This window comes from Podarcis pityusensis (genome assembly GCF_964106645.2).
Source record: "Podarcis pityusensis genome assembly, chromosome: 2".
In the NCBI taxonomy this organism is placed as follows: Eukaryota; Metazoa; Chordata; class Lepidosauria; order Squamata; family Lacertidae; genus Podarcis; species Podarcis pityusensis.
The window spans coordinates 78,456,956-78,475,959 of NC_138029.1; the positions used below are offsets into that span (position 1 = coordinate 78,456,956).

At 45.1% G+C, this 19,004-nt stretch overlaps 1 protein-coding gene across 1 annotated transcript in view; it reads left to right on the forward strand.

Annotated features, from left to right (window-relative positions):
• Positions 1–18,379, forward strand: part of LOC308471737 (uncharacterized protein) — a gene marked incomplete at its 5' end in the record, with an annotated part of 51,817 nt that extends 33,438 nt beyond the window's left edge. The window contains 2 exons of the mRNA XM_080995996.1: positions 5,592–5,733; positions 18,020–18,379. Coding sequence (XP_080852122.1) covers positions 5,592–5,733; positions 18,020–18,078 — 201 coding nt within the window. The 3' untranslated portion in view covers positions 18,079–18,379. The remainder of the gene's footprint in view (positions 1–5,591; positions 5,734–18,019) is intronic.
• Positions 18,380–19,004: the final 625 nt, after the last annotated feature.

Below are 19,004 nucleotides of genomic sequence, written 5' to 3' on the forward strand. Positions count from 1 at the left end.
TGAAGGGACTCAATGCAGTTGCAAGCAGACTTTTTCAGATGTCGGCTCCCCATATGTTGTTGATTTTCAAGTTATCATTCCTGGCCATTGGCCTTGCTGGCTGGGACTGTTGGAGTTGGAGTCCAACAGCATCTGGAATGCCACAGGTTTCTCACCCCTTGGTATTCAGTTCAGTAAATATTATCAATTATAGTAGATGTGCATGCATGGGACTCTCTGCATTTCATTTCACTTTATCGAGAAAGTATCGACTTTCTCCCTGACCGCCTAATGTCCTCCAGATGTTGTTCACACCAACTCCCATCATCCCTGACCACTGGCAGGCTGACTGAGGTTGAAGTCCAAAGACACCTGGAAGGTGCTATATTGGCTATGTCGGCTCTAAATAGCCTGATGTTCCTCCTTGTTCCTCCTTGGGGAGCCAAACTGTCTTCCCACCCTACCCCATCTCATAACAACATGACAGTGGATAGCCATAGAGAACTGTGGCTTCCCAGCATGTACTGAGTTTACACCCTTCTATCACTCCAGCTTGTTTTCTTCTGCCCAGAAATAATCTGGATATTGCTAATCTTATACACACACTAAGTTCCGTTGAACTTAGTTGGATTTGCTTTCAAGTAAATTGTACAGGATTGCACTATTTTCACTAAAACGGCCTTCTAATTAAGCCAACACTATCAGAACGTTACCTCTCATATTGCTAGAGACACAGGAAGAATGTGGAATAAGAACACTCAAGATAAATTTGTAATTCAAGGTTAGCTTTAGAGAGAGTAATTGAATGCAGAAAAGACAGTAAGAGCTGTTCAACAGTGGAACGGACTGTCCCAGAAGGTGGTGGACTCTCCTTCTTTGGAGGTTTTTAAACAGAGGTTGGATGGCTATCTGCCAGGAACACTTCAGCTGTGATTCCTGTGTTGCAAGGGATTGGAATGGATGATCTTTGGGATCCCTTCCAACTCTACGATTCTATATAAAACCCGCAAATCAACTACGTGAGACAATTGTACACATGTGCCTTTCATTATGTGTGAGCCCACAGGGGAAAACCCTTGCAACTGCACACTATGCATGAACTGGGCATACATGCAAAGAAACACATGTCCTTCCAGTTGCCATACATGTTTTAGTGTTCCTGTGAGCTGTAACTAGCAAAGCATTCCATGGCAACAGCCTTTGTGATGAACTTCTTCCAAGCCTACTGCTTGCCATTCTAGGATCACGTAACATGACTTAATGGGGAGGATGGCTCATAATAGGAGCCATTCTTATCATGGGGAAAGCAAGATGTGACCTCATTCTCCAATGAATACTATTGGATTCAGTCAAGAACTGGAGTGTTCCATGGTTTTCCTTAAGCAGACACAATAACTGTGACCCTGCCAACCACAAAAAGAAAAGAAGTGGTGCCTTGTCACCATAATTCCCCCCAGAACAGCTCTGCCGTTAGTGCATACAAATAAGGTAGGGGCTTTCTGTCTCTTTTGACCAACTGGCTAATGCTCTAAACCGTTCAGTTTTCCTTGAAATTCAAGACGTGAGTCTTCCCACCCCATAACATCACACAACACTTCTAGTATGATAGGAAATGTGCTCTGCTTTCACAAGCTAGTTAGCGTTGCAGGACACAATATGGCACTGAAAAGCTGTTTATTTGGTCAGCTTCCAAGCCACGGCAGCTGCAGCTGGCGATTAGCTTTGTGTGGTGTCAGTTGCATTTTTATCCAGTGTGACTGCGCACTGTTTGTTTTCTTTTGAAGACATTTGTCCTTGTTGCTAGCACAGCTGCAGATGGGGGCTCTTTGGATCAGCATTCGCAGAATGCTTTCTGTGGAAGGTGGGGGAAGGGGGACATGACCCACCCACAGAAATAGACCATCTCCATGCTTTTTACTTGGAAAACAATTTCATAATAAGCTCCTTACCATCACAGTTTTAAGCAGTGTGTGTGTGTGTGTGTGTATAGGGAACCACGTGGCTGCCAATTTGCACTCATGTTTCTGGAAACTGGTTGGATGACAGGAACATATTATTTGGCAACAGGTTCTGGTCAAACTGATTATCCAGGTTTACTCACAGATGCATTCATGGAATACACAAGAATGCAATTTGTGCTTAAGTATCACAGCCAGTACAAGAAGGCTAAGGCTTCGGCCTTTCCAGCTTGTTTCTGCAGCTACGCTGTTCATAGCAGCTTGCTGCACAGGTGTTAAACAGGTGATTCATGGCATGGAGATACATGTCATCACCTGGTAATTGCTGCTGTTCAATGCATGGTTACAGAGGCCTGTTGAAAAGTTGGCAGCTGTATCGGAGTAGGAAAGGAGGCAATAAAATGCTGTCTTCAATTACACATTGGCAAAGATTCTGCACTCAATGTAATGGATCGAGGAGTGCAATTTGGCCCAGCATCTGATATCAGTTTCCAGTTGGCTGAATCTAATGGCTCTAGGAAAGCCTCAGAGACAGTAACAGAATCAGAGCGTTCACTTTTACTACCTGTACAGAGAATATAGGCATCCCAAGGATGACCACTTTCCACAAGAGACCAAGCTTTTGCCCCTTTAGGAACTTCAAAGCAGGGCAACACTTAGTGGATGCAACTTTCCCCATTGTTGCAACACAGGGATTAAAGAAGCTGAGCCTTTACCCTGCCCAAAAGCTCTTATACATTAAAAGAAACCCTTGTCTCTTATAGAATGCGAACATCCTACTCTGGGCATTCTCTTACTCCAACCTGAATGCCATTTTAGCTAGGGTGTTTTCATGGGTTTGTTGTCCATTGGAACAAAGCTAACAGCAGGCATTCATAGCAGCAGCCCATATCTTCCTGTCTACAGCTCAAGGAAGCTTTGTGCAAATTATTATACACCAGCCTTCCCCAACCTGGTGCCCTCCAGATGCTTTATAATAGAACGCCCATCAGCTGCAGCAAGTGTGGCCAATAGTCAGGGATAGTGGAAATTGTAGTCCAAAACATTTGGAAGACACCCTGTTGGGAAACACTGTTGTTGTTGGCTTCCATCTGTCTTAAGAGACAATGGAGTGTGCCTTTGGGAGTGAAATCAAGCAGCTGGAGAATCGTAGCATCTGCTGTGGCTGCAGAGACCAGTAACTCATAACTGTTGCCTCCTTCACTGTTTTTGCTGTTTTAGCAGCACCAAAGTGACCTCTCTGGGGCACAAGCCTGGACAGTGCATATGGAGGTCCTGGGCTGCCTAGATGACATGACCCCTGCTCTTGGCCTTGCTGATGTGGTCCAAAGGAAAGCAGAGAAAAACATCTGGCACCAGTTTGGCTGCAGGAGTTGCCAGAAGGAAGCATACAAGGCACCATCCAACTATCTTAGAGACTCCACTCCAGATTTGTGTGAGGTTTACTCCTTAGCCTTTTCTCCTCCTGAAGATGTCCCACAGGGCAGCTGCTACAGATTCTTCCTCAGGGTTTACTCCTGAAGCCTTTCTCACAAATGAGTATAGCCGCAAGGCAGCGGAAGTTTAGGACCAGATTTTTTCTTCCCCTGGATGGGTTACCTTTCCAGGTTGACAAGTCCCATCTGTTGTACACTAGCCATAATTAGTAATGGAAAACCAGTATTTTCTACCCATAAAATGAGCATATGAAAGTTGTGTAGGGCATTGAAGGGTCTGTATTGTGGAAAGCATGGGGTGGAATCCAGTTTGTTTCATTGAACTCATGGAAGGTCTTTTAATTCTGTGGTTACCTCCACAAATGAAAGAGAAGTGGAGGCAATTTTTCCTAGTTTGCTCTTTCCTCTCTTCTCCCCCTTTATACTGTGTGGCCTATGTGTCTGGATATTAGTTTGCCTCTGAAATCTAGCTATTAGGAATCACAAGTGGGTAGAGTGCTGTTTCTTAGATCCTGCTTTCAGGCTTCCCAAAGGCATCTGGTTGGCCACTGTGAAACAGGATGTTGGACTAGATGGAGCACTGGCCTGATCCAGCAAAGATCTGTCTATGTTCTTACATTCTGTTTTGGAGGGTCCTCCAATTCCTTGGAGCTGATTTTCTGGGGTGCCAGGGGCTTCAAGATGGAGAAGCTATCAGCAAATATTGCCTCTCCTCTTATTCTGATATTGGAGATATTCACTGGGTCAAGTTATGGAATTTCTTCAGAAGGTGCACCTTCATTACGTAGTTCTTGCGTATGATGAAAACACAGCTCTTGGCCCTGGCAGTTGACACTGCAGACATACCATTTTAAGACCCACCTAATAATAATAATGTTGAATAATGTCTATGACTTCTTCAAACCACCATTGAGAAAGCTTGGCAGACAAGCCATGATTTCTTGCATTAAGAAAAATACAATTCTAACTCCTTAGTATCCAAACATAAAACACCCCACTTATTCTCCAAGCATAAAACATACGTATGGAGAAGGGGGCAGTGGAATCATGCTGCTGGCTTTGCCCTGATACCCTGCATGGCAGTGGCCATGCCCCCTTGATGCCCATGCATTGGCACTAGCATCTGCAGAAAGCCTAGCACAAAAGAGGTATGGTTTTGTTTTGGTTTTGGCAAAATGAGCTTCAGGGAAGACAAATTGCTGTTTGGGGTTGTTGAAGTGCTTAGCGGGGGCGTGGGAAGTCAGGAGAATAATGGTTTCAGGATATTAAAGAGGGGAGAGAGAGAGATGAGAATAGAAATTACAGTTGAGCATGCTGCTTATATACCACCAGCTTATAATTCTTCTGATATCAGCATCTGTCCAATTTAACAAGAGTTTTGCAAGGTCAGAATATAATCAAAGCTATTTAATGATAACTTCCTTAAAGGAAATTGTGATAATCTTTTTAATACTCATATCATAGTCTCTTCTGTCACCAGTATGTTGATAATCTCCCATGTGGAAAAGCCATTTAATAATAAGTCTTCATTTCTCTCTTTTTAAAAAAAAATTCAAAGAAAATTGGTGTAGGTGGCAGCAATCATAAACAAACACACTTACTAAAGAGTAAGCCACAGTGAGCACAGTAACCAAGCATGCATAAGAAATCACTGCACATATGTCTCATATGATGGTCAATGAATCATGATTAATTTTACAGATTAATTAAATACTAAGAACGACATAACTGAAAAAATGGGATCAAATAATTCATCAAAAAGGGTGTTACAGAGAGACAGACCCGAGTGGGGTTTCCACCCTAGATATGAAACAGAGACTGAGATTTGTCTGTGCTACTGACAGAATGTAATCTAAGATAAAGTTTAATTGGGCCATAAATCTCTTGTTGGAAGGAAAAGAATTTGGGGTCTGTGATAAGAACACTGAAGATTCTGGGAGTTGGAAAGGAGTATTAAATCTTCAGCACCTTTGAAAACTGCCCAGCTTTTCCTAGGCTGAGGGGGAAATTGTGAAGATCTGCAATGTCCACAGTAACTATGGCATGCGTCATGATTGCCAGAGCCACATTCTCTAGAAATGAGTGCATCAGTCTAAGCTGGGCAAAATAACTCCTGGTCACACCAGCTACCTGAGCATTCAAAAGTAAAGCTGGAGTACAACTATACTTACTGGCTAGGAGCACTTCTGACTCAAACCTCATCTTCGTTTGGCTCTAGGTGGGACCTCAGGCACTGAGTCAAAAACTTGCCTCCCTGGAATGCAGTGGACAAGAGAACTGGAACTTGGTGTCGTCTGAGCAGCAGTTTCATATAGATGTTAAAGGAGCATGGGTAGCAGAGTCGATGTGGTACATCATAGGTAAATGGGCAAAGTGTAAAACTGGAATCCCTTGGTGTTATCTTCTGAAACCTTCCAGGAAGGACCTGAACCACCATAAAATTGCACCTCCCATACCAATCAGGCAGTCCATAAAAATGCTATGGGCAATGGAATGCAAGACTAGGAGGGTTGGGACATGTAGAACCAAGACTGTCTCTGTTCCATAAAAACGGTTCAAAATGAGCCCAGAAACCTTATAAATCTGCCTCTGAGCTTCTTCCTTCTACCCAGCTTCAGAAATCAGCTTTTTTTGTTTGTTAATTTTCTAACCTGCACTAACCCGTATGCATCCTATGTTGGGGGGAGGGGAGCAGAACAGAGTGATCTGCAACACAACTGGTCAGTTAGTTAAGTATTTATATTTATTTACTTGACTGGGGGAGGCAGCTATGCCCACGTTCTATGGCTGAACCTTTTACAGGAGGTTTCTGGAAATATTGCAAAATACTTATGGGAGATTAGAATAAAATTCATAAGGAACAGAAAGAAAGAAAAACAGTTAATGTATCTTAGCACACTTCCAGTAATATTTGTAGACTGGCGAACATCTATCACATTCAGCAGTTCCCTGTTTACAGTCCATTTTGCTCATAAACTATATTAAGAAACACCTAGCTGTGGCTAATTTAGGGCTCAGTTTAGGTGCTTAGCGCAAGATATAAGCACATGCTTATCCAGGATTCAAGAAATAGCAGCTTAGGGAGATATTACTTTAGCTATGTGCAGTTGTTGCTCAGATCTGTTTGACAGTTCTCTCTATTCCACTACTCTAAGGACCTATTTGCAGTAAGAGACTGCAATCAAACCACTTACTTCAGAGCACTGCCATTAAATCCCATGGGTCTCTTGTGATCTGAATGATACCTAGAGCATAAATATATTGTGCACATCTGCCCAACTATCCAATTTAAAGACACACAAGAATGGGTCTCTTTGAAAAAAAATCATTGTTTCCACTTCCTTTGTTTGTACATCACTCTGCAGAATGTTTGTGAAGCCCTTTCGGTTTTCACATCCCTGCCCAAAATAAAATGTCTTCTCATGTCTATGCAGGTTCCTATTGACATGAATTGAACAAGGTCTTAACTGTTTGTTTGCTGCACTCTAAATTAAGCTGAAGCATACCACCAAAATATTTTTCACTTCAGTATATTCCAAATGCTCCAAGGAAAGATCAGTTACCAGTGAGGTTTCTTTCCCTGGGCATGAGGGAAGAATTTCAGCACAGTGTGTGTGAAATTAGAAAGGCGAGTCCTATTACTGTTAATGGAAAATTTACTCTGCAATGTTCTTTCATGGAAGGCTGCAATTTTGTTCTGTCCATTTGAATTTTCCTTTGCATAAATTCCTTGCTCTGGTGTTAAGCATTCCAAGTGCTTTGTTAACGCATCCTATGCTGGGCAACCAGAGTTGAATTGAATTTGCACTGACATATGTTAGCTATGTCACAGGGTTTTGTGTAGATTTTTTCCTGTCTTCCTATTACACAATGCCTTCCTTATATTTTCAGGGAATGAAGTGATGTTTATTCAAGCAATTAGCATCCTTTCTAAAATGGGAACCTCCTCAAATTTGCATTTTTTAAAATTCAAGTTTATGTTATTTCTCTGTCAGCAGATTGCCAATGCACACCTGTATCCTGTTATATACTCTTCCCATTTCCATCCTCTGCTTTACAAGATAAATAGGTGCCCTAATATGGAATCCAGTCCAAATCTGCTATCTTTCAGTTTTGACCCTGTCCATTCATGTTACATGACAGTCCACCACCTATTTATGTGTCTTCTCGAAATTACCCTGCATTGCCTGTCCTGTATCCAAATTCCTTATATTAACCAGCAGTCTACTGTATATGGAGATTAACTAGCACATTTAGCCTAGTTTCCAGTCCATTTGGTTACCTTCTAACTAAATGTGATTGGTCAATGGATCAGTTAATTATTTCAGATTATGAATTTTAAGTAGAGATTTCCCATATAATAAAGTGACTGACTGCAATTTCTGTAAGCATCCTTTGTGCATCTCTTGATTCTTGGAATGGGCTGAATGCGTTTTTTACCTATACACAATTAACCTATGCTAATTAGCAAAGATAAACATCCTCATTAAATATTCCCCCAAAATAATCTGCATTCAAATTTGCTAATTTGTAATTAGTTAATTGGTGAATCAGCTAAAAGCAGTTAAGAGCAAGATGATTAGTTGGCTTAATAGCACAATGTTATGCATGTTTACTCAAAAGCAAGTCCCAGTGAATTCAATGGAACTTATTCCCAAGTAAATGTGCATAAGTATTTTATGTATTTTGTTCATACTTTGGACACTGGTGGGAAAGAAGCAGCAGAAGACTATCCCTTACATTGGTGCTTTTGAAGCAATAACCTAGTATGGGGTCATTTATTTTCAATATCTTTAGCTTTTCCTAGCATAAGAAAGAAACCGCAAAGTATTTTGACAGTGCTGGTCTTCACTTTAAATGGCTAAAAGTTTAAGATAATATCACATCACTGGTCCTATGTTGTTTAGGCTTGTTAATGCTTCCATGTTATTTATGCAACATATGTTCTCTACATCTCTGTGTGTGTGTGTTTGTGAGTGTGTGTGTATTTCTGGAAACACTGAGATTGCTGGATGAAATAATGTTTTTAACCCTACCTGTTTTTAGACATTTTTAACTGTAATAGGATGTTTTCTCTCTCTCTCTCTCTCTCTCTCTCTCTCTCTCTCTCTCACACACACACACACACACACAAAGAGAGAGAGAGAGAGAGAGAGAGAGAGAGAGAGAGATGTTGATGTGTTTTCTGCCCTGGGCTCCTTTGGAAGTAGGACAGGATATAAACTCAGTAAACACAATATATGCATCCCCCAAGCCTCTGTGCTTTTATTTATCCTTACAGTCATCACACAAGGCAGAGAAGTCTCTGTTAGGAGCCGGATGTGAAAGGCTTGGATTGAATGGTTTTGTTTAAGGCTCAACAGGAGCGTGCAGCATTCTAAGGAACTTAGCAGTTGTATGGCCATGCACAAAGCTAGCATTTATTTCATTGTCACCACTCACAAGCACAGGAAGCGGCTTTATACTCAGTCAGGCCATTGGTCCATCTAGCTCAGCTCGGTCTACACTGATTGTCAGTGGCAGGCCCATGCAGAGGGAGGAGCAGCAGCTGGGTACACTTGCCCTGGAAGGGCAAAGCCGGCTAGGGGTCCCTGCCAGGGACTGGTTGCTTTGTTTTTTTGTTTTTGTTTCTTTGAGTTTGTAACTTTATTCCAATAAAACTCATGCCCCTGGCCTCAGACAAGCTCTGCGTGGGCCTGGTCAGTGGTCCAGGTTTTCAGATGGGAGCCTTTCCCAATCCTTCCTGGAGATGTCAGGATTGAACCTTGATATTTTGAATGAGAAGCAGGTGCTCTGGCATCAAGCTATGAATCTACTCTTGTTCCAGCAAGTACTGCTCTCTAGCCCATTCACACAAATCCAAGAAACAACTGTATATTTGGGCAATAGTTTATGTCCATTGATAACGTTCCTTAATCTTGGCGAATCAATCAGGCTGTGTAGTTAATTTGGGTCTGCATACCACCCTCTGCCTTTCTGAAAGAGCAACATGTTAGGCTGCTAACCTAAATATTAAGTAATGATTAGACGTGTGAAAGCCAGTCAGAAAGTTTGTCATACATCTCATAGAACACTTAAGGAAATCAAGTGCAGTGTAGCTTGTATATACTAAGGGGAAATAAGGCTGGTGGATGGAAGATCATCAAAAGACACTAAGCAAGATCAAGACTTAACTTTACTTAAATTTATTTCCCATGCATATTACAGGGACAAAATGCCAGCTGTCACAAAGGGATTCCCACTTGCTTTTTTTAGACAGGCTCAGCACATCTTTGCAGCCTCTAGTCACACAGGAGGCATGACAATTCTCTCCATTGGCACTTCAAAATGAAGACACTCAAAGTCTCAGAGCTGTGTTTCCCATGTTTTCCTGCTTTATATCTCATACCTAGTCCATCCATTTAGTCTGGACCAATATAGAAAACGGAAGCAGATTTCGTATCCTGCTAGGCTGCTAACCCAGTGGTTGCAGATAGACACACCATTACTCAAAGAACGGACTGGGGGAGCCAAACATGGCAGCAGGAAAATATAGAGCCAAGGCGGGGGGGGGGGGGCACATGCCAGGCTACACAACTTAGGATTTCACTTTTCCTTCTTTTTCCTTCATAAGAAATCTGACTGCCTCTCCCCTCAGAGGACTCAGGATCAAATTGAATGTGGTATCATTGGCTCAATTAGCAACTGTGTAATTGGCTTTTTAAAAGTAAATTACAGGTGCCAGGGCCCCAGTCTGGATCAGGCAGCTGGAATGGGAGGGGGTCTTAACTGTTTGCTGCTCCTGTGTTTCCAATCTGGATCCTATTTGCATGACAAAGGGGGGTTCTATTTGCTGCAAAGGTTTTTTTTGTTTTGTTGTTTGTTTGTTTTAAAATGCAAGGTAGAGGGCAGTTCTGACAACAGAGAGCAAACTTTCTTATTTTTAAAAATCCACTGTCTTACGTTCACATAAACACCTGGGTCTCAGTCTGGATTGGTAGGTGGGGGCAGTGGTAGAGGTTTTCAGCTTCCTTTTTAATAATAATAATAATAATAATAATAATAATAATAATAAATTTTATTTATATCCCGCCCTCCCCAGCCGAAGCCGGGCTCAGGGCGGCTAACAACACTAAAATAGTGCAACATTATAAAAACATCAAAAAATTAATTAAAATCAAAATTGATGGCAACCATAAACTAAAGTATTGTAAAGATTGCCAAAGGAGGGAGTCAGGCTGCGCCCTGACCAAAGGCCTGGTGGAACAGCTCTGTCTTGCAGGCCCTGCGGAAAGATGTCAAGTCCTGGAGGGCCCTTGTCTCTTGTGACAGAGCGTTCCACCAGGTTGGAGCCGCAGCCGAAAAAGCCCTGGCTCTAGTTGAGGCCAGCCTAACCTCTCTGAGGCCTGGGACCTTCAAGATGTTTTTATTTGAAGACCGTAAGTTCCTCTGTGGGGCATACCAGGAGAGGCGGTCCCGTAGATACGAGGGTCCTAGGCCGTATAGGGCTTTGAAGGTTAAAACCAGCACCTTAAACCTGATCCTGTACTCCACCGGGAGCCAGTGCAGCTGGTATAGCACCGGATGAATGTGATCCCGCAGCGAAGACCCCGTAAGGAGTCTCGCTGCGGCATTCTGCACCCGCTGGAGTTTCTGGGTCAGTCTCAGGGGCAGCCCCACGTAGAGCGAGTTACAATAATCCAGTCTGGAGGTGACCGTCGCGTGGATCACAGTGGCTAGGTCAGGGCGAGAGAGGTAAGGAGCCAACTGCTTAGCTTGGCGGAGATGAAAAAATGCCGCCTTTGTTATAGCTGCAATCTGCGCCTCCATGGAGAGGGAGGTATCGAAGATTACACCCAAACTCTTAACGGACGGTGCTGGCACTAATTGCACCCCCGCAAGAGATGGGAGTTGCCCCCTCAATCCCATATCGTCCCGTCCCAGCCAGAGGACCTCTGTCTTCGAAGGATTTAACTTCAACCGGCTCCCACGTAACCATCCAGCCACAGCCTCCAAGCATCTGATCAGTGTGTCTGGGGCCGAGTCAGGATGGCCATCCATCAGCAGATAGAGTTGGGTGTCATCAGCATACTGATGGCAGCCCAGCCCAAAACTCCGGACAAGCTGGGCAAGGGGGCGCATAAAGATGTTAAAAAGCATCGGGGAGAGTATCGCACCCTGGGGCACTCCACACACCAAGGAGTGGCGGGATGACAGTTCCCCCCCAAGCGCCACCCTCTGTCCCCGACCAGAGAGAAACGAGCGCAGCCATTGAAGGACTGTGCCCTGGATCCCCACGTCGGCAAGGCGGTGGTCCAGGAGTTCGTGATCGACCATGTCGAAGGCTGCTGACAGGTCTAGAAGAATCAGCAGCCCCGACCCGCCTCGATCCAGCTGCCTGCGGAGATCATCTGTTAGGGCGACCAGAGCCGTCTCGGTCCCATGACCAGCGCGGAAGCCGGACTGGAATGGATCCAGAGCCGATGTTTCATCCAGAAACCTACCAAGCTGTTCAGCAACCGCTCTCTCAATCACCTTACCCAGGAATGGAAGATTCGAAACTGGGCGGTAATTGGATAGATCTAAGGGATCTAATGATGTTTTCTTTAAGAGCGGACGCACCACTGCCTCCTTCAGTTCCCCTGGGAATGTCCCGGTGCCAAGGGACAGATTGATGATACCCCCCAGGGGGGCCCGCACCTCGTCTGGACACGCTCTAATCAGCCAAGACGGGCACGGGTCGAGAGGACAAGTGGTGGGCTTTCCAGCTCGGAGGAGTCTGTCCACATCGGCTGGGGATATCCGGTCAAAGTGGTCCAATACTGGACCCGAGGACAGTCGAGGGGCCTCCAGTTCCTTTATTGTATCCAAATTGGCAGGGAGGTCATGGCGGAGCGACAGGACCTTCTCCGCAAAAAAGCTCGCAAATGCCTCACAGCTGTGTGTCAAATTATTATTTAAATTTGGCTGTCCTTCGAGGGACGTTAAAGACCGAATTACACTAAATAATTGTGCCGGGCGAGAGCTAGCGGATGCAATGGAGGCCGAGAAGTAGGACTTCTTAGCGGCCTTCACTGCCATCTCGTAGGTTTTCATAAAAACTCTATAAGATGTTCTTGAGGCTCCGTCACGGGCACCCCGCCATACTCGCTCTAGCCGTCTGAGGTCCCGCTTCATTTTCCGGAGCTCCTCAGTAAACCAGGGAGCCCGGTTTCTGCGGGGTCGCAGAGGGCACTTAGGTGCGATCTCATTGATGGCTGCCAGGAGCTGGGTATTCCAGCCCTCAACAAGCTCAGTCAATGAGTCGCCAGGGGGAGAAAGGTCCCGCAAGGCTTGACGGAACCTATCAGGGTCCATCAGCCTCCGCGGGCGAGCCCAAATCGGCTCGCCACCTAAGCAGGGTGGGGGTGGAACATCAATCCTGGCTTTCAGAGCATAGTGATCAGACCATGGCACCTTGATCGAAGGAAACATGATCACATCTATACCGACACCAAAGATCAAATCCAGCGTGTGGCCTGCTTGATGTGTGGGGCCCGAAACAAACTGGAAGAGCCCTAGTGTCGCCATGGAAGACACCAGGTCCAGAGCCTGTGAGGAGGGAGTGGCATCGGCATGGATGTTGAAGTCCCCCAATACCAATAGGTTAGGGAACTCCAAGGCCCAGCCGGCCACCGCCTCCAGCAGGCCTGACAGGGTGGCTGCTGGTGCGCTAGGTGGCCGGTACACCAGCCAGACAGCCAAGCTCACCTCGGAGCCCCACACTAGGCCAACACATTCAATGCCGGGGATCAATGGCGGTGGTAGAGCCCTGAAAGAACAATCTTCCCGGATTAATAATGCCACCCCTCCCCCCCGGCCCACAGTCCGTGACTGGTGGAGGACGGAAAAACCCGGGGGCGCCATCTCTCGTAAGGTAACAGTATCCCCTTCGCGCACCCAGGTCTCCGTCACACAAGCCAGGTCGACCCCCTGCGAGATGATGAAATCTCGCATGGTGGCGGTTTTGTTGCCTATAGACCTGGCATTGCACAACACCAGTGACGGAGGTGAGTAATCCTTGCTCACCCTACCCTCGTCTCTCGGGATGGGGCGCAGATTGGAAGGGGTACGAGCATATCCGTATCTCGATCCCCTTCGCCTATGACATCTGCCCCCACCGCCATACCTCCCTCGCCCCTCCACAGTAGGAATCCCAAGCCTCATACTCGCCTCCATTTACAAAATACAAAAGCAAACAAACAAACAAACAAAAAACAATTACACCAAAACAAAACCAATCCCCACCCCACTCAACAACCATCCCACCCCAACCCAAAATAAAAGAAAACAAAATAAAAATACATGGATAAAAACCACCGTTTATGGTGGTACAACAAAGTAAAAAGTAAAAACACTTTTAAAACACTTTAAAATATATAAAACGTTTAAACATTTGCTGCTGCAGCACCAGTGTCCTTAAAGTTGTGGCGGTGGTGAGTATGGGGCCCGCCCCCAGGCCCAAGGTGGAGAATGGGCTTGCAGGGGGAGCGGTCCTCCCCAAGACTCACCGGCAAAGCGGCAGCAGCAATGTCCCGAGGCCTCCTTGGAGCCTTATATGCTGAGGTGGAGTATGGGGCCCGCCCCCAGGCCCAAGGTGGAGAATGGGCTTGCAGGGGGAGCGGTCCTCCCCAAGACTCACCGGCAAAGCGGCAGCAGCAATGTCCCGAGGCCTCCTTGGAGCCTTATATGCTGAGGTGGAGTATGGGGCCCGCCCCCAGGCCCAAGGTGGAGAATGGGCTTGCAGGGCGAGTGGTCCTCCCCAAGACTCACCGGCAAAGCGGCAGCAGCAATGTCCCGAGGCCTCCTTGGAGCCTTATATGCTGAGGTGGAGTATGGGGCCTGCCCCCAGGCCCAAGATGGAGAATGGGCTTGCAGGGGGAGCGGTCCTCCCCAAGACTCACCGGCAAAGCGGCAGCAGCAATGTCCCGAGGCCTCCTTGGAGCTTTATATGCTGAGGTGGAGTATGGGGCCCGCCCCCAGGCCCAAGGTGGAGAATGGGCTTGCAGGGCGAGTGGTCCTCCCCAAGACTCACCGGCAAAGCGGCAGCAGCAGTGTCCCAAGGCCTCCTTGGAGCCTTATATGCTGAGGTGGAGTATGGGGCCCGCCCCCAGGCCCAAGATGGAGAATGGGCTTGCAGGGGGAGCGGTCCTCCCCAAGACTCACCGGCAAAGCGGCAGCAGCAATGTCCCGAGGCCTCCTTGGAGCCTTATATGCTGAGGTGGAGTATGGGGCCCGCCCCCAGGCCCAAGATGGAGAATGGGCTTGCAGGGGGAGCGGTCCTCCCCAAGACTCACCGGCAAAGCGGCAGCAGCAATGTCCCAAGGCCTCCTTGGAGCCTTATATGCTGAGGTGGAGTATGGGGCCCGCCCCCAGGCCCAAGATGGAGAATGGGCTTGCAGGGGGAGCGGTCCTCCCCAAGACTCACCGGCAAAGCGGCAGCAGCAATGTCCCGAGGCCTCCTTGGAGCCTTATATGCTGAGGTGGAGTATGGGGCCCGCCCCCAGGCCCAAGGTGGAGAATGGGCTTGCAGGGCGAGTGGTCCTCCCCAAGACTCACCGGCAAAGCGGCAGCAGCAATGTCCCGAGGCCTCCTTGGAGCCTTATATGCTGAGGTGGAGTATGGGGCCTGCCCCCAGGCCCAAGATGGAGAATGGGCTTGCAGGGGGAGCGGTCCTCCCCAAGACTCACCGGCAAAGCGGCAGCAGCAATGTCCCGAGGCCTCCTTGGAGCTTTATATGCTGAGGTGGAGTATGGGGCCCGCCCCCAGGCCCAAGGTGGAGAATGGGCTTGCAGGGCGAGTGGTCCTCCCCAAGACTCACCGGCAAAGCGGCAGCAGCCATTCATGCAGTTGCTAATTGTGCGAATGGCATAACATCTAGTTTGGCCTACAGATTCACAAAAGAATAGTGGAAGTATGCCTTTGGGACATAGCAATAGCATAGGAAGCTGTCCTAGATCTATCTCAACATTGTCTTACACTGGCAGGACTCCTGGAAGAGTCACTCTTTTGCAGCCCCACTTGAAGATGCTAGGGATTGGACCTGAGACCTTTTGCATGCAAAGAGGTGCTCTACCAAGCAAGCAACAGTCTTTCCCCAAATGGGCAATGTTGCACTGATGAAGATACTAGAATACTAATGTACTTTTGGAAGGTTGTGGAATGACTTTCTGATTAGCTGTGTGACATATTGAATCAAAAGCTGGTGATCAGCTGCTTGGACTGGAGGAACAGGAGAAGAGGATGATACAGAACAAGAGCCAAAGAAGGAAATGCCATCAGACTGCATTCAGAAGCAAAATGCTAAGTCAGTGTTAGGGCTATTGAGCAGTGCTGAGAACAGATGCAAAATGCAATCATCTTCTCCTTGAAAACAACAGGGAATATGAATCCCAGTTCTGTGCAAAGAATGCGATAAGCCTTTGCCACATGATCGCCTTTTTCCTTTGGGAGGTAGCACATTTTACATAACTCCTACAATTTTTTTTACTTCTAATGCAAGTCGTTATTTACATAGGCTGATCCTGTGATTAGCATTTCATCTCTTCCCATGTTTACAAACTTTTAGCATCCATACAGATAAAATACTAGGTTGTTGGTTTTTAAAAAAACCCACTCCTAACAAACCTGATTCTGACTTCATAACTGAAATACTTTGCATTTGCCTTTGTTTGAATGAGATTTTGCTTAGTGTGTCGATTATCAAGCCATTGTCAACTTTAATCCTCCATAGAATCCTCTGTACAATTTTCTCTGCTTTGTGTCATCTAAAAATCCTAAGAATATAAAGTGAAGAAATGCAAGCAGTTGAAAAATGCTGGACCAATAGTGCTACAGAATGCTACTTGTTTCTAGGACACCGTCACAAATTGCAAGCTGTACAATGTCCCCAAATTTTAGCCAGTTATCACTTCCCATTTTCCTTCTGGACATGAAAGGCCACCTGGAACAATAAACTGTATTGTGGGGGGCAGGCGTAAATAGGTTGGCACAAACCATATGTTGTTGTTTGGGGAATTGTTTTGTCAATCACACTTCATGTGATGCCACAGAAAGACACACACACAAAAAAAATTTCTGGGGTCCAAAATCACCCCCAGCATACACTGGAAATATCACTAGGGTACTACAGACATCCCAAAAACCATTAATGTAATTTTAAATATTGAGAATGGTTTCGGATTAACCGGATTTACCCAATCGGACACTCTCCAGATGTTATTGGACTACAGCTCCCATTAGCCCTAACTAGCCCTAGCCCTGATGGTCAGGGATGGTGGGAGTTGTAGTCAAACAACATTTGGGAGAAACTAGGTTGAGCAAAGGTTAGCAACAATTAGCTTTTTATAGGAAAGGAGTAATGAACAAGAGGGAATAAGAGGTTATACAATGATGCCAGGTGGGCTGGAGGGAGGAAAGAAGGTGCTGCCTTCTGCTTCATATTTTCCATTTATTGTTGTACCCATGAGAGCAGTTTGCATTATTACTGAATTTGCTAAAGCACTTTGTGACCTTTTGAGATGAAAGGTGTAATTTAACTGAAAGCGAAATTCTATTTATCAGTGCTTTACTATCGTAATGAATGTACAGATTCGGGCTTTGTGCTTAAAAGGGGCTCTCTGCTAGACAAGCAACATTTCTGGAGAACAACACCTAGCATAATATAGATTGCTTTGTTGAGAGAATGACTGTGGACTAGCATTGTTCAGTGGGGACTATAGTTGAGAATCACTAATGTCTTTCTTCCAGCAAAGAGCTATTATTTGGGAATGTTTTTCACATTATGGCTATGACATAGCATAACAGGCATTTGAATGTGTTCGCTCCTTCAGAAGGGTCATATCTGGGGTTCATGGCTCTGAATATCAGTTTCAGGGAATCACAAGTGGGAAGAGTGCTGCTTCACTCAGATACCATGGGCATCTGGTTGGTACTGTGGGACCAGGATGCGGGACTGTGATGGCCCTTTGGCCTGATCCAGCAAGGCTCTTCCAATGTTCCTATATAAGAATTTACTGCACCTTCCTTCCTTCCTTCCAATGCAGAGAGCATTTCCATTCCTGATTATATGGACTCACATGCATATTATATATTATGCACTTGGTTGTATCCTGTATTTGCGTTTTCCAGATCCTGCTTTCAAATGGATGAAAAATTAACCAAGTTGACAAATATGATCCAGGGTGAAACAGGGATGAGTTGTTCATATTCTGTGATTCTGACAAAGAGTTCAAGGACCCCATATTTTTTCAAAACTCCAGAATTTTCTAGTCCTGATTGTGGCAAGGATGGTGCGGGTATCTTTTCACATGTGTAATGCATTACTTTAAAAGTTTGTGGACGGCCTAAGACTTCCATTAATATTAGTGTGTAACAGCACCTAATAGCTCCTGTAAAATAGTTGTAACTTGTCCCGGAGAAAGGCCGGTAAAATTTTTAACGATTAGAATAGTAATACATCAAATAGAATTTTGAGAACTATGCACAGTATTCCAAATATGCTCATCCCATAAGTTGTATTATGTTACTTATATAATATATATTATATGTATTATGCATTATATTGGCAATTTTTATTTTTAGTCACTTTTCTAATTACCCCAAAAATTGAATCTACTTTATTCACAGCTGCTGCAGCATTTTCTGAGAGCTATCCAGTACAAGCACCAGACGTCTTTCCTGGATAGCCACTGCCAGTTCAGATGTTATAAGCATGCCTCTATTTATTGTCTTGTCTGCTCCCATTTTATTAATGTACAGTAATGTATTCTTGCTGCCCACCACAAGATCAGTTTGATATAGAATGGGTTGTAAATATCGAAATAAAATAAGAAAAAAAGCAATCCGTACTTGTAAAGTTAGGTAATTGTCTCAATATAGCAAGAGAAGTATGATTCAGAATATGGACCAAAGACTACAACCTTCACTTTGTAGCATTCAAGTTCTGGACTCTTCAAACATCCTTTTATCTATGCAGTTGACAACATACACAGCTTCACAAATCAAAGATGTCACAGACGCTACAAGAAATATCATCCAAATCACTTTCAAATAAGCTTGTATCAAGCAGTCAGGATGTCAGTTTAGTATCTGACCTGGAAGATGACACCTTCAGGATCATGCAAGAATTAGTAAGATGCCTAGACGATTTCTGTATTACCTACAGAAAATAAGTGAACACTTCTTGGCAGGAGGGTTTTTTTGTTTTGTTTTTTAAATCTTTCTCAGGGATGTTTTGTTCCAAATGGAGCAAGGTTCACCACTCAAATTAAAATGTAGAATATAGGACAGAATGGTAATTTAGGGAAAGAAAAGCGCTAGAAAAAACAATGCAGGAGATAGCAGAGTCGAAATGTGGTTTCCATGACAACAAATCCACAAGAAGTCTTTATATTCATATTGTTTCTTATGATGGATGGGCCTGTTTGGGGCAGGCAGGGTGGGCTGGCAAATTAGGATTTATAATCTTATTGAAGAATTGTTCCTAGTTTGAAACACATCTCTAAAAAGTGTAAACCCACCAGGTGGCATGTAGGATATAAACGTAGCGTAAGGTGCATCGTGTTTCACACTGAGCAAAGCACTAAGTGTATGGGACACTGGGATACATTTT